The 22,750-nt window shown below is 56.9% G+C and overlaps 1 protein-coding gene across 3 annotated transcripts; it reads left to right on the top strand.

Annotated features, from left to right (window-relative positions):
• Nucleotides 1–4,100: 4,100 nt before the first annotated feature.
• GPR132 (G protein-coupled receptor 132) lies at nt 4,101–20,415 on the top strand. 3 transcript variants are annotated; one of them, XM_063698236.1, is made up of 4 exons: nt 4,101–4,197; nt 12,148–12,261; nt 13,262–14,025; nt 17,294–20,415. In XM_063698236.1, the coding sequence occupies exons 3-4, from the start codon at nt 13,992–13,994 to the stop codon at nt 18,400–18,402; spliced, it is 1,143 nt and encodes a 380-aa protein (XP_063554306.1). In that variant the 5' UTR covers nt 4,101–4,197; nt 12,148–12,261; nt 13,262–13,991; the 3' UTR covers nt 18,403–20,415. The 3 variants fall into 3 exon arrangements, with proteins under 3 accessions (XP_063554306.1, XP_063554307.1, XP_063554305.1); XM_063698235.1 differs by lacking the exon at nt 4,101–4,197 and adding an exon at nt 4,335–4,518; XM_063698237.1 differs by lacking the exon at nt 13,262–14,025.
• The last annotated feature ends 2,335 nt before the right edge of the window (nt 20,416–22,750 follow it).

The raw sequence follows: 22,750 nt of genomic DNA, 5'->3' as shown, positions 1-22,750 counted from the left end.
CACAGTCCCAGCACTTTGGGAGGCTGAGGTGAGCAGATCATCTGAGGTCAGGAGTTCAAGACCAGCCTGACCAACATGGCGAAACCCTGTCTCTACTAAAAGTATAAAAATTAGCTGGGTGTGGTGGTGGGCGCCTGTAATCCCAGCTACTTGGCAGGCTGAGGCAAGAGAATCGCTTGAACCCGGGAGGCGGAGGTTGCAGTGAGCCAAAATCATGCCACTGCACTCTAGCCTGGGCCACAGGGCAACACGTCATCTCAAAAAAAAAAAAAAAAAAAAAAGAATAATGACTAGGTTGGACGGAAACACATGGAAGATATAAAAGTCCATGAATCCCACACACTCATATTCACAGCAGCCAAGCGACGTCCACCCATCAACACCTGAATGGCTAAACACAGAGACATGCAAGGGATGTTATTTACCCTCAGAAGGGAAGGAAATTCTGACACGTGCTGCAAGAATGAGCCTTGAGGACATTGCACTAAGTAAAATAAGCCAGACATCAGGACAAAAGGACAAAGGCTGTGTGATTGCGCTTATGATGAAGTACCCGGAGTAGCCGCGTGTGTGGAACAGAAAGTGGAAGGGGCTGGGCGCAGGGAGGAATGGGATGTTACTGTGTAGTGAGGACAGTTTCAGTTTTACACGATGAAAGATTTCTGAAAATGGACGGTGGGGGCGGTTGCAGAGCGTGAATGTGCTTAGAGCCACTGACCGGTACATTTAGAAATGGCTAAGATGGTAATTTTCATCTTGTATTTTACCATAAAATACAAATCTATGAGTCCTTAATAATCAAGAGAGAAGGCCAGGCGCAGTGGCACACACCTGTAATCCCAGCACTTTGGGAGGCCAAGGTGAGAGGATCACCTGAGGTCGGGAGTTCGAGACCAGCCTGACCAACATGGCAAAACCCTGTCTCTACTAATAATACAAAATTAGTCAGGCATGGTGGCACATGCCTGTAATCCCAGCGACTCAAGAGGCTAAGGCGGGAGAATCGCTTGAACCTGGGAGGTGGAGGTTGCGGTGAGCCAAGTTCGTGCCATTGCACTCCAGCCTGGGCAACAAGAGCAAAACTCCGTCTCAAAAAAAAAAAAAAAAAAAAAGCCAGGCGTGGTGGCTCATGCCTGTAATCCCAGCACTTTTGGCAGGCAGATCATGAGGTCAGGAGTTTGAGATCAGCCTGGCCAACATAATGAAACCCCGTCTCTATTAAAAGATACAAAAAATTAACTGGGTGTGGTGGCACACACCTGTAATCCCAGCTACTTGGGAGGCTGAGGCAGGAGAATCACTTGAACCAGGCAGGCGGAGGTTGCATGAGCCGAGATTGCACCATTGTACTCCAGCCTGGGCGACGGGACCGACAGGGATCTGGGCTTCTGCCCGCCGCACCTGTCCTCCTGGGAGGCTGGGAGGCCTGGGGCCCCCACTCTCAAAGCCTACCCTTCCGGCCACTGTCTCTCTACAGTTACAGAGCAAAGGCCCCCGACCCACCCCTGCCGCCATCACCAGAGGAGCAGCCCCACAAGCCCCCACAGCGTGGTCACACCTGGCTTGGGGGACAGCCGCACCCCACATGCAAGGTAGCCCTTGGGAACTTCTGCTCCAGACCCACCAGGTGGGGAAGGCCAGAGCTGGCCATTCAGGGTTTTTTAGGGCCAGACAAGAGCAAGGCCCTGTGTCTGCCCAGGAGGTGGAGTAGACCACACTGGCCCCATGCACAGGGGCTCTTCGGGTCCCTCGTCCCATCTTTCCAGCTCCTTCCAACTTTGCCCCCTGGACATTTCTTGCTCTGACCCTCCGTTCCCTTATTCCTGGCCTTGTCTCCCCCTGGGCCCAGGCCTTCCCAGACTGACTGGACAAATTAGCAAGCAATCACCAGCTTTGGCTTCTGCAGGGTCCAGACAGGCCAGGAGAACGGCTGGTGAACCCACCAGACAGCAGGGCGGTTTCTGGTGCGCACATCGGGATGTGAAGTTGCACCCCATGTCTGCAGCTTGGACCTCACCACTGCTGTGTCTGGGCCGCAGGGAGCTGTTCTGGCGCGTGACTCAGCCATGGGATGTTCGGGTGACTTCCTGTCTGAAACCTGCTCTCCTGTTGGTGAGGGATTCTCTGGGTATGAATCGCTTTGCTGGGGTCAGAGCAGGGAGAGCCAGCTCCCTGACGGGATTCTCAGAGACAACACCCCAGGTGCTGCACAGCCCGGGGCAGCCTCCACTGGTCCCAGAGGCCCGGTGGGAATAGGCAGGGCCGGTCCACACCCCCAGGCTCTCAGTGTTTGGACTCCCAGGCTCCTGCCTGCCCTCCACCCCAGCCTGGCTTCTCCACCTGGCAGGGGCAGGGGAGCCGGTACACGGCTGCCAATCCCCCAGCTCATACCCACAGCTCCTGCCACCCAAGGGACCCAACTTTCCTTTCCCAGACCCCAGTGAAGGACCCAAAGAGGATTCAACTGACCTCACTTGAATCAGCTATTCCCGGACTGCCTGGCAAAGGCCAGAAGGCATGGAGGGTGACAATGGCCTCAGCCGGGTCTGCATGTCACTCCTGGACCCCTCACCAGGGGGCGCAGAGGAGCCCTGGTGAACGTGACAGACCACCCAGTGGGGCGCAGGACGGAGCAGGTCCTAGGAGGCTGCTGGGGCCAGCGACAGGAACCCACAGCTGTCCCTGGCCATCACCCCCGCTGGCCTGATGTGGGCTTCGTCTATTGCTGCTCCGAGGGTGGGGCTGCCCTGGCCCAAAGACCCAGGAGGCCAGTGACCCCATGAGCAGTGGCCTGTGGAGGCATGTGTTTGCACCAGATCCCCTAGAGGATCACAGCCCCCTGGGCAAGTGTTTCTGGAAAGCCAAGGTAGGCCCTGCCCTGAGACCTGCGCCTCCCCGCCAGGGCAATGGGAAAGCCCAGTTTTCCAGGGACTCCACTGCCACCCACACAAAACCCTCTGAAATCTCTGTTCGGAGGCAGCCTCCAGCCATGCGGCCCTGCAGCACGGGGCAGCTGTGATCCACGTGTCTGGGGGAAAGTGTAGACTGGGGGCTCGGCCTCCACCGGCCTCTCCTGGCCGTGGGTGTACCCACCCAGGACGGTGGCTGTCTTCGCTCAGTGACCATCCCTGCTGCGGTGCTGGGCAGTGTCGCTTGGAGACATCTGTGGTCCGCAGCTCCTTCCCTCAGCCCGGCCCTGTCCCCACTGCTGAAAGAGCCTGGCTTGGATGGAGCTTGGCAGGCTCGGGAGTGGGCACCAGGGTGGGTCTGTGCCCTGAAACTCAGAAGCAGCCTGGAGGTGAGTGGGGTTGTGGGTGCTGTCCACTGCCAGCTGGCCTTTTCCAAGGAAACTGGGCCCATCATGGCCAGAAGCCCCACAGTGAGGGGGACTGTCCCAGGCAACCCTGCCTGCCCACCCTCCAGTTCCCACAGGGCCCCTCACAGAGAAGCCCACCCGCAGGGCTCCTTGGCCGGGCCAGGCTTGGTTCTGGATGCAGGAGGGGTTGAGGTAGGGCTGGGGGAGGAATGTGGAGTGTGCAGTGGGCTGTTCTTCCCACACGGCCCTGCCCCATGTAGGAAGGGGGAGGCGGGGAGGGGAGGGTGCTTGTGTGCAGTGGCTGTGCCGAGCCTTCCAGGACATGCAGGTGCCATCCTGGTCCCGGGGCTGCAGTGGGCGCACTCAGCCTCTCTACTCCTGGCACCCCGGACAGGGACTCCTGGGAGGACACAGCCTCTGGGAAGTCACCCTGCTCCGTGCTTGCCTGGCCCGAGAGCTGGCAACACCAGGCCTGAGCTGCAGAGGAGCTGGATTTTGTCTTTCCAGGACCCCTCCCTGCAGCCTTTCCAGGACCCCTGTCCTGCCTTGCCTGTCTGGGGACACACGGACAGCCGCCGTGCCGCGCCAGGCCCCAGCACCCGCCTGGGAGCTCCTGAGTGAGTGGAGCCTGGCTCTGAGTGCTGCTATTGCCAAAAGAGGTAAGTCTGGGGTTTCCTGCCACTCCCTCCCCCAGGAAGGTGACGAGGCCATGCTGTCATCACCAGTGAGATACCCCAGCCCGGTTGGCTAACCCCTAGCTCAGCCCTGTTTGTGGTTAGGGGAGTTCTAGACAGAACATAATTAGACCCCTGCTACTTCCTGAAACCTCAGCTAGGACTGCAGGGAGGGGTGCGAGGCTAGCCACGCAGGCGGGGCCCTGGGTAAGTCGCCGGGCTCTGCGTGCTGGGGAGTGGGCCTGGGGGGCCAGGCTCTGGGATGGGGCTGGGGGCTGGGAGCTGGAGGCGGGCAGAGGGGGATCTGAAGGCAAAGGTGATTTGTTGGTAAAGATGGAGGCTTTGTTGAGGTTTCTTCATCTGGGGTCCCTCCCAAGAGAGAACCCAGGACCCCCAGTGACCACAGATGTGATGGGGCCGGAGGATTTGGGGGAGAGGGACAACAGTTTCCATTGTATCTTTGTCACCGCCACCTTCCTGGAGACTTTCTTCTGGAAAAGGCTTCCCTGGCTACTGGTCCAGATGGGGGTGAGTCAGGGGGCTGGACTTTGTCCCAGGAATCTCTCCTTGGCCACTTGCTTCCGTGATTGGTGGGGCGGGCACTGAAGGGCTGGACTTCTCTCTGTGGGGCCTGTGCTGCTTGTGGGGTTACACAGAGGGAAAAGCAGGGCAGTGGGGGCTGTGCTGGGGTGAGTGGCAGTTGGCCCAGTCACGTGACAAGATCCTGGGGCTGGGCAGGTCACCGGCCTTTGGGGTGGCGTTCGGCGCACCGGGCACTGCGGGGCGGGGGGCCCAATACCTTCTGTCAAGTGCATGACATGGGTCTGTACCACTGCAAGGGACTGGGACTGACCATGAAGACTGGCCAGTTGGGCTGAGCACAAAATGATATTTCAGGAGATTGGCCAGGCCGAGGTGGGAGAGCAGAGGCTCCTGGAAGAAGATGAGGATAGAGGCTGGGCACGGTGGCTCACGCCCGTAATCCCAGCACTTTGGGAGGCCAAGGTGGGCGGATCACTTGAGGTCAGGAGTTTGAGACCAGCCTGACCAACATGGTGATACCCTGTCTCTACTAAAAATACAAAAATTAGCCGGGTGTGTTGGCACACGTCTGTAATCCCAGCTACTTGGGAGGCTGAGGCAGGAGAATCGCTCGAACCTGAGAGGTGGAGCTTGCAGTGAGCCGAGATCGCGCCATTGCACTCTAGCCTGGGCAACACTATCAAATTGGGAAAAATAAGAAAGTTGACAATGGGCTTTGGACGGGCGTGGTGGAGCAGGGAGGTTGGAGCTGGTGACTCAACATTTCCCTCCCTAGGGTTTGTCTCAAACGTGACGGCAGAAACGAGGTCATAGGTTTGCCTGGTGCCAAAGCAGGTGGGAGTAAAAGACGGAAATGGCTAGGAATGGCCAGCAACCGTGAAACAGCTTAGAAATTACAGGCAATCCAGCCAGGTGCAGTGGCTTATATGCCTGTAATCCCAGCACTTTGGGAGGCTGAGGCAGGTGGATCACCTGAGGTCAGGAGTTCGAGACCAGCCTAACCAATATGGTGAAACCCTGTCTCTACTAAAAATACAAAATTAGCCGGGCGTGGTGGCACACGCCTGTAATCCCATTTACTTGGGAGGCTGAGGCAGGAGACTCACTTGAACCCAGGAGGCGGAGGTTGTGGTGAGCCGAGATCGTGCCATTGCACTCCAGCCTGGGCAACAAGAGCGAAACTCTGTCTCAAAAAAAAAAAAGAATGAAAGAAATTACAGACAATCCACAAGACAGACCTCAGCAGCCTGAGGAGCTGTTTTTGACAAATGGGCTGGAATGAGGAACTGCTCCCTGCACATGGCAGGGGCCAGGGCTCCTTCTCTGTCCTTTTGTGTCTGTCTGAAAAGTTCCATCATAAAAAGTTACAAAACAGGCTGGGCGTGGTGGCTCACACCTGTAATCCCAGCACTTTGGGAGGCCGAGGCGGGCGGATCACCTGAGGTCAGGAGTTCAAGACCAGCCTGACCAATATGGTGAAACCCCTTCTCTACTAAAAATACAAAAAATTAGCCGGGCATGGTGGCGGGCGCCTGCTAATCCCAGCTACTCGGGAGGCTGAGGCAGGAGAATCACTTGAACCCGGGAGGCAGAGGTTGCCAAGAGAGCCAAGATTGTGCCATTGCACTCCAGCCTGGGCAACGAGAGCGAAACTCCGCCTCAAAAAAAAAAAAAGTTACAAAATAGATTTTAAAAGACTGGAGGAGCACAGCAACTGCAGGCCAGAGAGCTCCAGGGACAGTGGCTGGGTGAGGTCACGCTAGATCCTGTTATTGAAATGTCCATCCCAGGAACATGTGGTGCTTCTCTAATCTGGAAAATGGATTCATTGGCCAGGCCTGGTGGCTCACGCCTGTAATCCCAGAACTTTCGGAGACCGAGGCCGGCGGATTTCTTGAGCCCAGGAGTTCGAGACCAGCCTGGGTAACATAGGGAAACCTTGTCTCTAAGAATAAAAGTACAAAAATTAACTGGGCATGGCAGCAGGTGCCTGTAGTCCTAGTTACTCGGAAGGGAGGAGGATGTGAGCCTGGGAGGTGAAGGTTTCAGTGAGCAGAGATTTTGCCACTGTACTCCAGCCTGGATGAGGGAGCAAGACCCTGTCTCCAAAATAAATAAACAAACAAACAAACAAACAAATAAAGTAAGAGAGAGAGGGAGAGGGTTAGGGAGAGAGAGAGAGAACAATTTTAATAGTATTTAAAGAAAAAAAAGCTGGGTGTAGTGGCTCACACCGTAATCCCAGCACTTTGGGAGGCTGAGGCAGGAGGATCATTGGAGCCCAGGAGTTCAAGACCTGCCTAGGCAACATGGCAAAACCCTGTTTCTACTAAAAATACAAAAAAAGTAGCTGGACGTGGTGGCGTGCCTGTAGTCCCAACCACTCGGGAGGCTGAGGCAGGAGAATTGCTTGAACCTGGGAGGTAGAGGTTGCAGTGAGCCAAGATCGTGCCATTTTACTCCAGCCTGGGCAACAGAGCAAGACTCCATCTCAAAAAAAAAAAAAAAGAAAAGAAAAGAAAGAAAAGGCAAAAAAGGCAAAAGAAAAACAGAAAGAACATGGGTTCATGGAAGAAGCACGGAAAGTGTGAGGCAGAGCAGCCTCGGAGCTGACATGCTGAGAGTGGGGGAAAGGCGGGTTGGAGGCGGGAGAGAGAAGTCCAGAGAGCAGTGGAGGGCTGGCCTCAGTGGGCTGCCAAGGTGTGGCTTGAAGATGGAGCTGGACAGGGACACATTTGCCCAGCATGGAGGCTGGGAGATGAGGGGCTTGGTCATTTGCTGATGCGAGGTGGAGGCAGGGGCCCAGGGCCAGCAGGGACAGGAGATGCAGCTGGAGCTCAGGGATGGGTGGACGGGGGTGTCAGGCTGACCTGGGCCCACACACACTGTGGCCTTGTGGCTGGAGTCATCCGAGGGACCTCACCATGGCCATCGTGTCTGGCCACGCTGCTCTGAATCCAGCTGGAGTTGGACGGTGATAGGGGGGCCTCAGCCTGTCATAGTCCCTCAGAGCAGACCAAGAACAGAGTCCCCTGGAGTCCACCAGGCCAGGCTGGCATTGCTGGTGCTGTGAGCGTGGTGGTCTGCCTGCATCGCTGGTGCTGTGAGCATGGTGGGCTATCCCCTACCCAAGCCTCCGGCAGGCTGGGAGCACCTTGCTGCTGTTTCAGAAGTGAAAGTCTGCGCCGGGGGCCTTTCCCACAGGGCTCAGTCGCTCCCACCCACCCCACAGCTGAGAGGAGCCCCACCGGTGGGCCAGACAGCTGGGGCGATGAGAGGAAGGGGCGGTCCCCATGCACAGCCCAGGAGGGACTCCCCCAGCCCCAGGAGGGTGGTGCCTGCTTCCTGAGTGGAACAACACAGGAAGCCTCTGCCTGGCCTTCTTCCACTTGAAGACCCAGCCCCAGGGGAAGCTGAGAGAGGACCGGGGCCCCACTGCACCCTCCCCGAGGAAGAGCAGGGCCTGAAATGTAGGTGACCTGCTGTACCCCGCGCCCCTTTCTGTGGAGGAAACAGCCCTGGCCCCGGGCCAGGACAGACCGCGACACTGCAGCTGGCGGGTGGGGCCACTGGGCTGGCCGGAGAGAGGGCCCTGAGCCCCTATCCTGAGCTCACTCACCCCGAGGGGAGGCAGAGGCTTCCAGGGGCAGTAGGAGTAGCAGGTGCGGCAAAAGGATGGTGAGCAGGTGCTGGTGGGACCCCGGACCCTGGTCCAGGAAGGCCCTCGGAAGAGGCCGGTGGGCTGCCTGAGGCTGTGGGCCTGTCCGGCAGGGAATGCCAGACAAAGCCTGGATGTGCTCTGATAAGCAAAGGGCTGGTGCAGGGCTCCCCCGGCGCCCAAGCCTGGTTGGCCATGCGTGGTGAGGAGCTGGACCTCGGTGCGAGGGAGTCGGGACGTCCCAGTGGGCCCGGCTCTCCGGCTGCCCTGCCTTGGGTTGTTCCCACCGGGCCTCCTGCTGGGCCCACTGACTCTTTCCAGGCATCCTCGCCAGGCTGTGGTGCCCAAAGGTCAGGCACGTGGCGGGATCTGGACATCAGCAGCTCGCGCTGCATGGGCCACATGGGACCAGCTGGATGGGAAGGTGGCTCCAGCTCCTGCCCCTGGCTAGTCTCTGCTCTCAACATACAGGCCTGGATCCCAGAGGGGCCTCGCTGTGAGCCTCTGCCTGCGGCTGGGGCCCGGGAGGGGAGCATGCATTTCCACTTCAGCTGCCACTTCCTTTGGTTTTGCAGAAGTGCTTGCAGCCCTCTGCCCCAGGGTTGCCGGCTGGCATTGGCGTGACTGGGCAGCACAGCCCTGGACCAGCAAGAGTTCATCCTCCCAGGTTTGGGAGGGTTTCCAGAACCCTTGGTCCAGTTAAAGTGATGGAGGCAGACTCTCCGGGAGCCCCTTCCTGGGCGGCTCAGGTGTTCTGATGGGGCCCAGGGACCTCAGGCAGTGGCTCCGTGTGCTCACTCCTGCTCATTTGACAGGAGAGGTCCCTGCCTCATGTTATTCAGAATTTGAAAGGTGGGGAGGGGGCGGCTGCAGAATTGGAGTAGACACCAGCGAGCAAGAGTATGCGGGCTTCTAGGGCCACTGAAGGGGACTCAGCAGCTGAGGAGGGAAGCCAGGCCCAGTGTGAGGCTGGTCGGGCCCCCCACACCCCCGGGGCTCAGAAGGAACAGGACTGGTCCCAGGTGGCTCTGACATGCCCCCAGCCCACTTGGGCCCCCTGCCTGGCTGGGGGTCTGCCTTCCTTGGCCCTCCTGGTTCCGGCTCACTGCTTCCTCACCTACTGACCCCTCTGTTTTGGGCATGGCCAGAGAGCCCTGCATCTCTTGCTGGGCCTTGGAGCTGGGCGCAGCAGCCAGACGACAGGGCCACACGGATCTTGGCAGAGCAGCAGCTGGGAGGGCAGCGCCCAGCACACAGGCACCCGAGGGAGAGTCTGAAGACCCTCAGCGCTGCCCCACCATCTCCACTCAGAGGGCTGGCCCGAGATGCAGGGAGCAGTGCATACTTACTCCAGCCAGTGGCAGGGTGGGGGCAGAATGGGTAGCCCAGGAACCCCTCCGGCCCACACCACCCACCGCCAAGGGGGCATCACTCTGGAGATGGCTTTTCTTGATTCTTTCTTGACTCAGTGTCTCACTTTTTCATGTGTTTTCAAGGTATTGCTTTAAAATTCTCCATAAATTAACGAGCTTCCTGTAATCTCAGGAGAACATTGTGGCTTCCTGTTTTTCCAGTTGTTAAAAAATGTCGAGACAAGTCTCAATCATTTTAGGAGGTTTATTTGCTAAAGTTGAGGACACGCGTCTGTGACACAGCCTCAGGAAGTCCTGATGACGTGCCCAGGGTGGTCGGGCGCAGCCTGGTTTCATGCATTTTAGGGAGACAAGAGACATCAATCAATATATGTGAGACGTACATTGGTTCCGTCCAGAAAGGTGGGGACAACTCGAAGCAGGGAGGGGGCTTCCCAACCATTTGTCTCTCGCCTACCTGTGGGTAGGTCACAGGTAGACGAGAGACAAATGGTTGCATTGTTTTCAGTTTCTGATAAGTCTCTCCAAAGGAGGCATCAGAATATGCATCTGTCTCAGTGAGCAGAGGGACGACTGAATAGAACGCCAGGCAGATCGGCGCTGAGCAGTTCCCAGCTTGAAGGGGCCCAAGATACTTTCCTTTCACAGAAATATACTTGAAAGGGCAGCTGGGGATGTCAACACACAGGCAGCCCCACCTGCTGGCCCAGAGCCCTTGGTGTGGGTGTCCCTGGGTTCTGCCTCACTTTTGAGCAGCTTGCAGAGAATTCCTGCAAGAGCCACGTGGGACGGGCGGGAAGAGCAAGTGGCTCCAGGGAGTGCCCCTGGCCAGCCTCTCAACATACAGGCCTCGGGCCCAAAGGGGCCTTGCCGTGTAGGGGCTCTGCCTGTAGCCGGGCCGGCCCTGCCCTGGGAGGGGAGTGTGCACTGGGAGACTGACTGCACCTGCTGGCTTCCCATGAGGGTCTCGGCTGATAGAGGGCAGCACCAGGCAGCATGGGGTGGGGGCTGGGCCTGGCACCAGGGAGGCAGGATTGGAGCTAGTGAGGCAGCCGCCAGGCTCAGCCTCCATCCCTGCACTGCAGGGCCCGGAAACAGCAGAGTGAGACCCTCAGGCTTTGCAGGGCGGTGGGAGAGGCACAAACACCATCTGAGGACGGGTTTAGGGCGCTCTCCTCCCTGCAAACCCTCTTTGGCTGGTCAGGGTGGTGCCTGTTTTAGAGGCAGCTCAGGTTAGGGAAGGAAGCAGAGGGACAGGCCCCTGGGCGCCTTGCGCCACCCCCCTGCATGCCCTGAGCCATCTGCTGCCCGCCCGTCATGCCTCCCTCCTCCGGGCCTCTCATGCTGTGGGTGACACAGCTTCCAGGCCATGTGCACGTCACACCTCGGGTAGCCAGGAAAAATTCCTAGAAGGGGATCAGCCAGGTCAAAAGTCGAGCACATTTGAGAGTTTTGGAAACATATTGAAAAATTTTGCTGCGAGCCAATTCATACTTCCGTCAGTCCCGTGTACGGGCACCCATTGCCTACTCTCAAACACTGAGTTTAAAAGGTCTTTATTTTTGCCAACATGATAGGCCAAAAAAAGATTTTAAAAGACTGTCTTTCAGATGTTCATGTTTGCATTTCTTTGATTAGAAGTGGAGTTGAACATTTTTCAGATTTTAGGAGCTTTTCTTTTTTCTTGAGACGGCGTCTCTCTCTGTAGCCCAGGCCTGAGTGCAGCAGCTCAGTCACAGCTCACTGCAACCCCTACCTCCTGGGCTCAAGCGAGCCTCCCAACTCAGCCTCCTGGGTAGCTGGGACTACACGTGTGCACCATCATGCCTGTTTATATTTTTGTAGGTGTGGGGGTGTTACTATATTGCCCAGGCTGGTCTTGAACTCCTGGACTCCAGCTATCCTCCCACCTCAGCTTCTCAAAGGGCTGGGATTTACAGCCATGAGTTACCACACCTGGCCTTTAGGAGCTATTTTTATGTTTTCTGTGAAAGCTCATCAACTTTCTTTTCTCTCCCAGCTTTATAAAGGTATAATTGACAAACAAGAATAGTACCTAGGCCAGGTGCAGTGGCTTACACCTGTAATCCCAGCACTTTGGGAGGCCGAGGTGGGTGGATCATTTGAGGTCAGGAGTTTGAGAGCAGCCTGCCCAACATGGTGAGACCCCGTCTCTACTAAAAATACAAAATCTAGCTGGGCATGGTGGCGCGTGTGTGTAGTCCCACCTACTTGGGAGGCTGAGACAGGAGAATCGCTTGAACCCAGGAGGCAGAGGTTGCAGTGAGCCGAGATCTGCCATTGCACTCCAGCCTGAGCGACAGAGCAAGACTCCATCTCAAAAAAAAAAAAAGAATCGTATGTAGTCGCAGTGGCTAATGTGACGTTTTGATGCCTGTTGGCTTGGAGCCTTGCTTGTATTTCTCATGTGGGATGCAACGGCAGATTCTTAACATTTAAAAACACCTACGAATCAACGGGCCACTTAGTAAATTAGTAAATACTCACTAGCCGTTTGTCAATGGGTTAACTTGTGATTCAAGCTGATTTCCCTAAAACAATTTCAACCTACTCTTTCTCCAGGTCATTTTAAACTCTCAGAGTGAACGTCTTGATAGGACCGACAAGACGCATGACATGTACTTAGAAAGCTTATCTTAGAGCCACACTGAGATTGGAACCCGCAAAATATGCCAGGTGAGAGAGCCTTCTCCGACTTTGAACATGTAAGAGGAAGCCCATGAGAATTTTTCCATGAAGCATGTTCTCTCATAATTCAAAAATTAACACATAAAAATAGATTATCAAGATAAAAACTAGCTCAGCAATAATAAATCTAGAGGTGCTACATGGAGAAATGAAGGGCTGATTTCATAATTCTTTCGTGAATTTCTGGGAAGCCAGGAACGGGAATGAGGGCATAGTTGGTGGCTCCTGGGAGGGCGACACAGTACTGAGTCAGGGGGCTGTCCCACATGTCCCAGGGGAGCCCTGCACGGTCTGGGCCATGAGGAGCTGACCACCAGCCCCCCACATCCCTGCGTCTCCTGGTGCCGTTGCCCCTACTTCTGACCCACCAGGAAGGCTCTCTTCCCAGGAGGTCACTTGTGGCAGGAGGCGGGGGAGCGGGGGACAGCCTCCTCACCAGATGGGCACAGAGCCACAGACACCACGGACCTGGTGTCCAGAGGTGAAGGTCCCAAGGCTGCGTGAGGCCTGGAGCAGGGGGTGTGGGACTGAGGGGCACCGAGGCCCTGACTGAGACCGCACAGGCGACAATGTGTGGGGTGGGGGAGCCCTAGGAAGTCGGGGAGGGAACAGACCAGAGCGGCTCTGTGCAGGCTGAGGTGGGCGGGGCCCCTCTGGCCACCCCGGGTCTTGCCTGCGTCTCCCCTTGTGTTTCGGATTCTGGTTCTGCCTCCCAGGGCCTGTGATTGTCATGAAAGAGACGGGGCCGTGTAGGGGGCCCGAAACTTCCTCTGAGCTCAGGACTCGCACAGCGGGGCTGGGGCGCTCGTTTGATGGGAAAAGAGCCATCCGGGTGAAGAACAGTGAGTGCAAACACAGGCGTTGGGCCTCCCACCCGAGAACTGCCTTCACTGCCCCCCGCCGCCCGCCACAGGCCTGTGTCTTGGGCGAAGTGGTGACATCTGAGTGTGAGGCAGCCCAGTCACACCCACTCTCTCCCTCTGCCCAGGGAGGAAGGTGAGCAAGGGACACGACGCTCACCCGGAGAAACCCAGCAAGCGCGGCGAGGCTGTGGGCAGACCGGAGCCCTGCACACCGCCGGGGGAAGGTGGGCCGGCGCCGCCCCCGTGGAGGACAGCGCGGAGGCGCCCCACGAGCTGAGACGGAACTGCCGTGAGATCCAGCAGTGCCAACTGTGGGTCTGACCCAGGAGAACGGAAAGCAGGGACGTGAAGGGCCCTCCTCATGTTCTTGACACCGCCATTCTCAGCAGCTCAGCTGAGGCGCAGAGGCAGCCGAGCGTCCGTCAGCCGAGTCACGGCTGAGCAGAACACGCCGCACGCCACATGTGCAGGACTGCTCACGATGCAAGGGCACAGTGGAATATATATATATTTATATTTTTGGCGAGACCCTGGAGGACACACTGAATACAATGGAATACCATCCCGCCTTTGAAAGGAAGCGAAATCCTGGCACACGCTGCAACAGGAGGGAGCTTGAGGACACTGTGGCGAGTGGAGCGCGTGAGACACGGAAGGACACACGCTGAAGACACGCACAGATGCCCACCCACGTGGGGAGGTGACAGGGGAGCCCAGCGCGCAGAGACAAAGTGGAATGGAGGCCCGGGGGCTGGGAGCAAATGCGGAGCGAGTGCTTCCTGGGGCAGAGTCTCCGTTTGGGAAGATGAGGAGGTTCTGCCGACGGATGCTGGCGATGGTTGCAGAAGAATGTGAATGTGCCCAATGCTACTGAAAACCGGTTACAATGGTAAATTCCTTGTTATGTGTATTTTGCCACAATTTCCCACTTTTTCAATTTTTTTTCTTGCGATTGAGTCTCACTCTATCGCCCAGGCTGGAGTGCAGTGGCACAATCTCGGCTCCTGCAGCTTCTGCCTCCCAGGTTCAAGGGATTCTCCTGCATCAGCCTCCCAAGTAGCTGGGATTACAGGTGCCCACCACGCCTGGCTAATTTTTATATTTTTAGTAGAGATGGGATTTCACCACGTTGGTCAGGCTGGTCTGGAACTCCAGACCTCGGGTGATCCACCTGCCTTGTCCTTCCAAAGCGTTGGGATTAAAGGAATGAACGGCCCATGGGGCCGAATTTTTTTTTTTTTTTTTTTTGAGATGGAGTCTTGCTCTGTCGCCCTGGCTGGAGTGCAGTGGCACAATCTCTGCCTTCCAGGTTCACACCATTCTCCTGCCTCAGCCTCCCAAGTAGCTGGGACTACAGGCACCCACCACCACGCCCGGCTAATTTTTGTATTTTTAGTAGAGACGAGTTTTCACCAGGTTGGCCAGGCTGGTCTCGAACTCCTGACCTCTGGTGATCTCCCCACCTTGGCCTCCCAAAGTGCTGGGATTACAGGCGTGAGCCGCCGCGCCCAGCTGAATTTTTTAAATGCACAAAAACAAGTGGCCTGGCGTGGTGGCTCACACCTGTAATCCCAGCACTTTGGGAGGCCAAGGTGGGCAGATCACCCGAGGTCAGGAGCTAGAGACCAGTCTGGCCAACCTGGTGAAACCTTGTCTCTACTAAAAATACAAAAATTAGATGGGCGTGGTGGCAAGTGCCTGTAGTCCCAGCTACTCGGGAGGCTGAGGCAGAAGAATCACTTGAACTTGGGAGGCAGAGGTTGCAGTAGCAGAGATCGCGCCACTGCACTCCAGCCTGGGCATCAACACAGTTTTTTGAGACTACGCCTCAAAAAAAAAAAAAAAAGAGCGACACAATGGGGCCGCAGGGCTGACCCCATTCGGGGTGACTTGCCCCATCGTGCTGAAGGTCAACAGGCCCTCAAGTACAGGAGGGAGGTCAAGGAAACTACGACATTTGCATGTGGAAGGTTCCTGAGGCCAGCGGGCTGGACAGTGCCCAGGGACCCCTGAGCTCGCGCCAGGGCACAGCTGAAGTTTGCCCCGCCCGGGGCTGCTGCAGCCCGATAAGTTTGGCAACACTCTGTCCGTCCCTCGGGTGCTGAGGCCAGGTCTGTCTGCGGCCTCCTGCTGACCTGGAGGTGGGGCTCCATGATCTGTAACCACAGAAGGCCCAGAAGCATGAACTCATTCAGAGTGGGCAGCCAGGACACTGGAGCTGGCGGCGCTGGCAGAGCTCGGGGAATTCACACCACTGCACACCCTGCGTGACCTCTAGCAACCCCCTGGCTGGAAAGGATGAGTTTCTGACCTCGGAGAGCTGTGTTTGAGGCAGGTTGCTGAGATCACTTTGATCTCCTTTTCTTTTGCCCTCTCCCACATTGAAGGACTTTTGTGATTCCATTGGGCCCACCAGATAGTCCAGAATAATCTCTTTATTTTACTGTCAGCTAGTTAGCAACCTTCATTCAACTTGCAACCTTAGTTCCCCTTTCCCATGTAACCTGCCATATCTACATGTCCCAAGGGTTAGGATTCAGACATCTTTTGGGTGGGGTCGTTAGTCTGCCTGCCACCGAGAGGAGGGGTATCACATGACATAGTAATAAGAGGATCAAGTCACCAAGAAGACAGAACCATTTGTGACTCCTATGCCCCAATTCACAGTAGCTTCAAATGCGTAAAGCAAGCACTGGGAGAATACAAGGAGAGGTGGACAAATCCACCACTCCCACAGGAGGTTTTAATTCTCTTTTTTAGTAATTGATAGTTCACACAGGCAAATACGTGGTAAGACTACAGATTAGCCGGGCGCAGTGGCTCACGCCTGTAATCCCAGCACTTCGGGAGGCCGAGGAGGGCAGATCACCTGAGGTCGGGAGTTCAAGATAAGCCCGACCAACATGGAGAAACCCCATCTCTACTAAAAATACAAAATTAGCTGGTTGTAGTGGCGCAGGCCTGTAATGCCAGCTACTCAGGAGGCTGAGGCAGGAGAATCCCTTGAATCCGGGAGGCGGAGGTTGCAGTGAGCTGAGATCGCGCCACTGCACTCCAGCCTGGGCAACAGAGAGAGAGACTCCATCTCCAAAAAAAAAAAAAAAAAAAAAAGACTACAGGTTAGGAATTAGGATGAGGCAGTGCCCAGCTATGGGGCCAGGTGGGAAGTGGAGGCAAAGTGGGACAGAGCTGGAAGGGCGTAGTAGCAGCGCCTAACAGACTGCTTAGAAAAGCACTCACACAGCAATTACAGCATCAACATTCTTTTCAAACACACAAGCAACTTTTTTTTTTTTTTTGTGAGAAGGAGTCTCACTCTTGTTGCCCAGGCTGGAGTACAGCGGCACGATCTCAGCTCACTGCAACCTCCGCCTCCTGGGTTCAAGTGATTCTCCTGCCTCAGCCTCCAGAGTAGCCGGGATTACAGGTGCGAGCCAGCACGCCCAACTACTTGTTTTAAATTTTTAGTAGAGACAGGGTTTCTCCATGTTGGCCAGGCTGGTCTCAAACTCCTGACCTCAAGTGATCTGCCTGCCTCAGCCTCCCAAAATGCTGGGATTACAGGTGTGAGCCACCGTGCCGGGCCAGAAGCAACATTTTTGAAAACCTCAGTGAGTTACAAAGACTCAGCATTGCCCAGACACAATGGCTCATGCCTGTAATCCCAGCACTTTGGGAGGCTGATGCAGGCGGATTACCTGAGGTCAGGAATTCAAGACCAGCCTGGCCAACGTGGTGAAACCCCGTCTCTACTAAAATACAAAAATTAGCCAGGCATGGTGGCACGTGCCTGTAATCCTCGCTACTTGGGAGGCTGAGGCAGGAGAATTGCCTGAACCCAGGAGGCAGAGGTTGCAGTGAGCCGAGGTTGTGCCACTGCACTCCAACCTGGGCCACAAGAGCAAAACTCCATTTCAAAAAAAAAAAAAAAGAAAAATGATTCAGTATTGCCCAGCCTGCATTCTTTGTCCATGACGCTGCTGGGTTGGAGATCCGCTATCTAATAATTGCTCTAAAAATCAATTTGGAAATGTTTTAAACACCTGTGTGTGTCTAGTCTGAGCTACCACAAAGCTTCTATCCTTTCTTCCCACAGTAGAGTCTCTCCCACGTGGTTTCCAGGGACTCCCGTCCTCACTCTTGTCTCTGTCCCACAGGAAACGCCACCCCAGTGACCACCACTGCCCCGTGGGCCTCCCTGGGCCTCCCCGCCAAGACCTGCAACAACGTGTCCTTCGAGGAGAGCAGGATAGTCCTGGTCGTGGTGTACAGCGCAGTGTGCACGCTGGGGGTGCCGGCCAACTGCCTGACTGCGTGGCTGGCGCTGCTGCAGGTGCTGCAGGGCAACGTGCTGGCCGTCTACCTGCTCTGCCTGGCACTCTGCGAGCTGCTGTACACGGGCACGCTGCCGCTCTGGGTCATCTACGTCCGCAACCAGCACCGCTGGACCCTGGGCCTGCCGGCCTGCAAAGTGACCGCCTACATCTTCTTCTGCAACATCTACGTCAGCATCCTCTTCCTGTGCTGCGTCTCCTGCGACCGCTTCGTGGCCGTGGTGTACGCGCTGGAGAGTCGGGGCCGCCGCCGCCGGAGAACCGCCATCCTCGTCTCCGCCTGCATCTTCATCCTCGTCGGGATCGTTCACTACCCGGTGTTCCAGACGGAAGACAAGGAGACCTGCTTCGACATGCTGCAGATGGACAGCAGGATTGCCGGGTACTACTATGCCAGGTTCACCGTTGGCTTTGCCATCCCTCTCTCCATCATCGCCTTCACCAACCACCGGATTTTCAGGAGCATCAAGCAGAGCATGGGCTTAAGCGCTGCCCAGAAGGCCAAGGTGAAGCACTCGGCCATCGCGGTGGTTGTCATCTTCCTAGTCTGCTTCGCCCCGTACCACCTGGTTCTCCTCGTCAAAGCCGCTGCCTTTTCCTACTACAGAGGAGACAGGAGCGCCATGTGCGGCTTGGAGGAAAGGCTGTACACAGCCTCTGTGGTGTTTCTGTGCCTGTCCACGGTGAACAGCGTGGCTGACCCCATTATCTACGTGCTGGCCACGGACCATTCCCGCCAAGAAGTGTCCAGAATCCATAAGGGGTGGAAACAGTGGTCCATGAGGACAGACATCACCAGGCTCACCCACACCAGGGACACCGAGGAGCTGCAGTCGCCCATGGCCCTTGCAGACCACTACACCTTCTCCAGGCCCGTGCACCCACCAGGGTCACCATGCCCTGCAAAGAGGCTGACTGAGGAGTCCTGCTGAGCCCACTGTGTGGCAGGCGGATGGCAGGTTGGGGGTCCTGGGGCCAGCAATGTGGCTCCTGTCCACTGAGCCCACCAGCCACAGTGCCCATGTCCCCTCTGGAAGACAAACTACCAATTTCTCGTTCCTGAAGCCACTCCCTCCGTGACCACTGGCCCCAGGCTTTCCCACATGGAAGGTGGCTGCATGCCAAGGGGAGGAGCGACACCTCCAGGCTTCCGGGAGCCCAGAGAGCGTGTGGCAGGCAGTGGGGCCTCTTCATCAGCAGCCTGCCTGGCTGGCTCCCTTGGCTGTGGGCAGGTAGCAGGCCTGCTGGCAGAGGTACCTGGTGGCTGCCCTGTTCGCATCAGTGGCGATGACTTTATTTGCGGAGCATTTCTGCAAGCGTTGCCTGGATGCGGTGGTGCATTGTGGGCCCTCTGGGCTCCTGCCTCAGAATGTCAGTGGGCACCATGCTGGAGGTCACCCAGCACTGTGGCAGCGCCCAGGAGGGCATAGGGCAGCCTACCACCTCCAAGGGGGCAGGCGCCCTCATCTGGGGTTGGGTCTGTGCTGAGCTGGAGGGCCTCTAGGGAACCGTGGGGCAGGGTGGCCAGCTGCTGGCTCCCAGAGCACAGCCCAGGCGTCCTCAACGGGGAGCCCCAAATGTCCACGCCCAGAACAACAGTTGGCAGGACAGGTGTGACACAGCCACAGCAGAGGCAAGGGGTGCCAGGAGTCCCCAGCAGCATCCTCGGGGAGAAGCTGGTGAGGGGTCCGTACAGGGTGGGGTCCCCACCCCTAGCCCCTTACTGAGAGGGGAGTGCAGCAGTTGGCCTGCTTGTCTGGCGGAGAAAGCCAGCTCCCTGCACCCTCGGGGCTGAGTCAGATCTGGGTCTGCCCCAAAGGCCTTGCCTAGGCCAGGTCACACTGATGCCCTGGTTTCCCTATCTGTAAAATGGGGCCAATGACACCTACCTCACTGGGTTACCATAGAGATCAATCCTCCTCCCTGCCCCGACACCTCGGGCACGTCGCATGCACTCAGAGCACAGTGCCGGGCAGATGCAGCACCTGGATGGGGAGCCCAGCGCCCGGCACAGCACAGGGGCTTCCAGGGAGGCCGCGCAGGGCCGCGGGGCTGAGCCACGCTCTCGTTTTGTCAGGCAGCTATGCAGTTGCTCTTCCTTGTTTTTGTTTTTAATATTTATTTTTTTAGAGACAGGGCCTTGCTCTGTTGCTTGGGCTGGAGAACAGTGCCACCATCATAGCTCACTGCAGCCTCAAACTCCTGGGCTCAAGCGATCCTCCCCGCTCAGCCTCCTGAGTAGCTGGAACTACAGGTGTGCACCACCACACCAGCCAAAACAGCCATCCTCCCCTTGAGAGTCATCAGAAAAATACATTAGGAAAATGTGTTTAGAAATAAAAGCACACAGCAGGGCAGTGCTCACGCCTGTCCTCCCAGCATTTTGGGAGGCCGAGACGGGAGGATCAGTTGAGGCCAGGAGTTTGAGACCAGCCTCGGCAACACGGCAAAACCTTGTCTCTTTTTTTGGTATTAAAAAAATAATAAAAATAAAAGAAATAATGCAATTTAACTTTCACAGTTAACATTTCTCCTGCTTTGAGAGGAGTGTGCCCCTAGGCTTCCAGAGGACAGCCGTGACCAGGGACTTGAAAAGTTGGGGCTGAGGTTCTGGACCAGTCTGGAATATTCAGGGCTGGGGCAAAAGGGATCATAACGATGTCCAGCAGGGGCTTTCCTGTGGCTGCTATAACCAGTTCCCACAAGTTGGTGGCTTAAAACAACAAACCGGGCTGGGCACCATGGCTCATGCCTATAATCCCAGCACTTTGGGAGGCCAAGGCGGGAAGATCACCTGAGGTCAGGAGTTCAAGACTAGCCTGGCCAACATGATGAAACCCCGTCTCTACTAAAAATACAAAAAAAAAATTATCTGGGTGTGGTGGAGCACACCTGTAATCCCAGCTACTTCGGAGGCTAAGACAGGAGAATCGCTTGAACCCAGGAGGCAGAGGTTGCAGTGAGCTGCGATCGTGCCATTGCAGTCCAGCCTGGGCAACAAGAGCAAAATTCCTTCTCAAAAAACAAAACAACAACAGCAACAACAAAAAAACACAACCAAAAACTGTTTTCTCAGGCTGGGCGCGGTGGCTCACGCCTGTAATCCCAGCACTTTGGGAGGCCAAGGCGGGCGGATCACGAGGTCAGATCAAGACCATCCTGGCTAACACAGTGAAGCCCCTTCTCTACTAAAAATACAAAAAATTAGCCGGGCGTGGTGGCGGGCGCCTGTAGTCCCAGCTACTCGGGAGGCTGAGGCAGGAGAATGGCGTGAACCCAGGAGGCAGAACTTGCAGTGAGCCAAGATGGCGCCACTGCACTCCAGCCTGGGCAACAGAGCGAGACTCCGTCTCAAAAACAAACAAACAAACAAAAAAACAAAACACTGTTTTCTCACAGCTCTGAAGGCCAGAGTCCACTTTTTCATCTTTTGCTGCCACACAGCAACAAATAAGAGCCTCGCTCCCATGTCAGATCCCAGCCTTGGGGACCAGGCGCCGTCTCACCCACCGGTAGGGACACCAGGGCTAGGCTGAGACACCCAGAGTACCTGGCTCAGGCGAGGGACTGCCTGAACTGGCTGGCGTCACAGTGGCAGGAAAGTTACCAGGCATAGCCGGGTGAGGTGGCACCTGCAGTCCCAGCTGCTTAGGAAGCTGAGGTGAGAGGATCATTTGAGCCTGGGAGGTGGAGGCTGCAGTGAGCTAGGACTGCACCACTGCACACGGGGAGGCCAGGAGACAAAGGCCCGATGGGACCTGGGGATGACACCTCTGTGGCGGTTTCAGAGGGCACCTGAGCGCAATGTCTGCAGTGAAATTTAAAAATGGACACCGGACCTGCGGGACCCACGGCAGTCACCATCAGGTGGAGAGGCTGTATGCAAAGACAAACCACTCAGAGTGAAACTCGGGGGGTGGGGCTTACCTGACGGGAGGGGCAGCTACAGGGACCTTGCCCAGGGTGAGGCCCAAATGGGACCAGGCACCCAGGAAGGGAGGCCCAGCCCAGCCCTTAATGCTGAGACCCTCGAGGGCTGTGGGCAGAGGGCAGCAGGTTGAGTCCCTGCAGGACGGGCGCAGCTGGGGAGGTGGAGGTCACGGGCCTGCCTGGCTGCTCACTGCCCCGAGTCTGCTCTGGCAGTGAGAGAGGGTCACAGCATGGCTTTGTCATCAGCCACTGACCACTGACCACAGGCCCTGGCCCTGTCATCCAGCTTGTGCTGCTGGTGGGAGCTTCTGAGGTGGCCAGCGCTAGGAGCCGCCCTGTGTGGAGTCTGGGCTCACTCACTCTCTCTCTCACCATCGACCCCTTCCTCCGCCCCGCTTGACCTCACTCAGGCACTCCCTCCACGAGGTGCTCCTGGGGCACCCCAGGTAGTGAGGAGGCCACAGTGAAGGCCGCTGTGACCCACGCAGGGAGGCGGGAATGAGGAGGGGAGCCCCGAGGGCCACCCCTGCCTCCAGCACCATGCCCTGCCGCCCTGCCCTCCAGCCTCTAGCCACAGTTGCCTCTTCAGACAGGGTCCAGGAGGGGCAACACTGCTCTGCTCGCTGCCCTGTCGTTACCTGAGTAACGGTGACAGGGAGACAGGACCACACGCCTCCTCGCCAGCTGGAGAGAAGCCCCCGGACCTACGGAACTGTTCTCCCAGGTCCTACTGTGGCGAAGCACCTGCACACCAGGGGAAGGAGCAGTTCAGAAGCAGCACCTCAGGCTCTCTGGAAGGCCCTGTGTCCCGTCCACACCCGCTCCCCTCCGGCCATCCCCACTCCGCCTGGCATGGCAGGGGCTGTGGACGCCTCACAGCGACAGCCCAGGGAGAGGCTGCATAGGCCAGGGAGGCAGGGAGAGTTTTGTTGGGAATTCTAGGATCCTACTGCCTGGAGTTGGGGCAGGGGAGCACAGCCCAAGGAGGTCACATCCTGGTGGCCCTGCAGCCTCCTGGCATGTGGGAGGGACATGCCTGGAAGAGACAGCATGAGGGGGGACCACATATGGAGGACTTTTTTTTTTCTTTTGAGACAGAGTCTTGCACTGTCACCCAGGCTGAAGTGCCGTGGCATGATCTCAGCTCACGGCAGCCTCCACCTCCTGGTACCCTGAATAGCTGGGACCACAGGCGTGCACCACCACACCCAGCTGGTTTTTTTTTTTTTGTTAGGGACAGGGTTTCACCACATTGCCCAGGCTGGTCTTGAACTTCTGGACTCAAGCAATCTGCCTGCCTTAGCCTCCCAGAGTGCTGGGAGGGATTACAGGCATAGGCCACCACATCCA

Source organism: Gorilla gorilla, chromosome 15, assembly GCF_029281585.2.
Source record: "Gorilla gorilla gorilla isolate KB3781 chromosome 15, NHGRI_mGorGor1-v2.1_pri, whole genome shotgun sequence".
NCBI lineage: Eukaryota > Metazoa > Chordata > Mammalia > Primates > Hominidae > Gorilla > Gorilla gorilla.
The sequence above is the reverse complement of the archived record's forward strand: the minus strand, read 5'-3'. Positions and strand labels throughout refer to the sequence as shown.

What these genes read in the sequence shown, in the direction of transcription:
- GPR132 (XM_063698236.1), top strand. Translation starts at nt 13,992, where the DNA reads ATGTGCCCAATGCTACTGAAAACCGGTTACAATG. An exon ending in ACTGAAAACCGGTTACAATG is followed by an intron (nt 14,026 to 17,293) that starts GTAAATTCCTTG and finishes TCTGTCCCACAG; the next exon opens with GAAACGCCACCCCAGTGACC.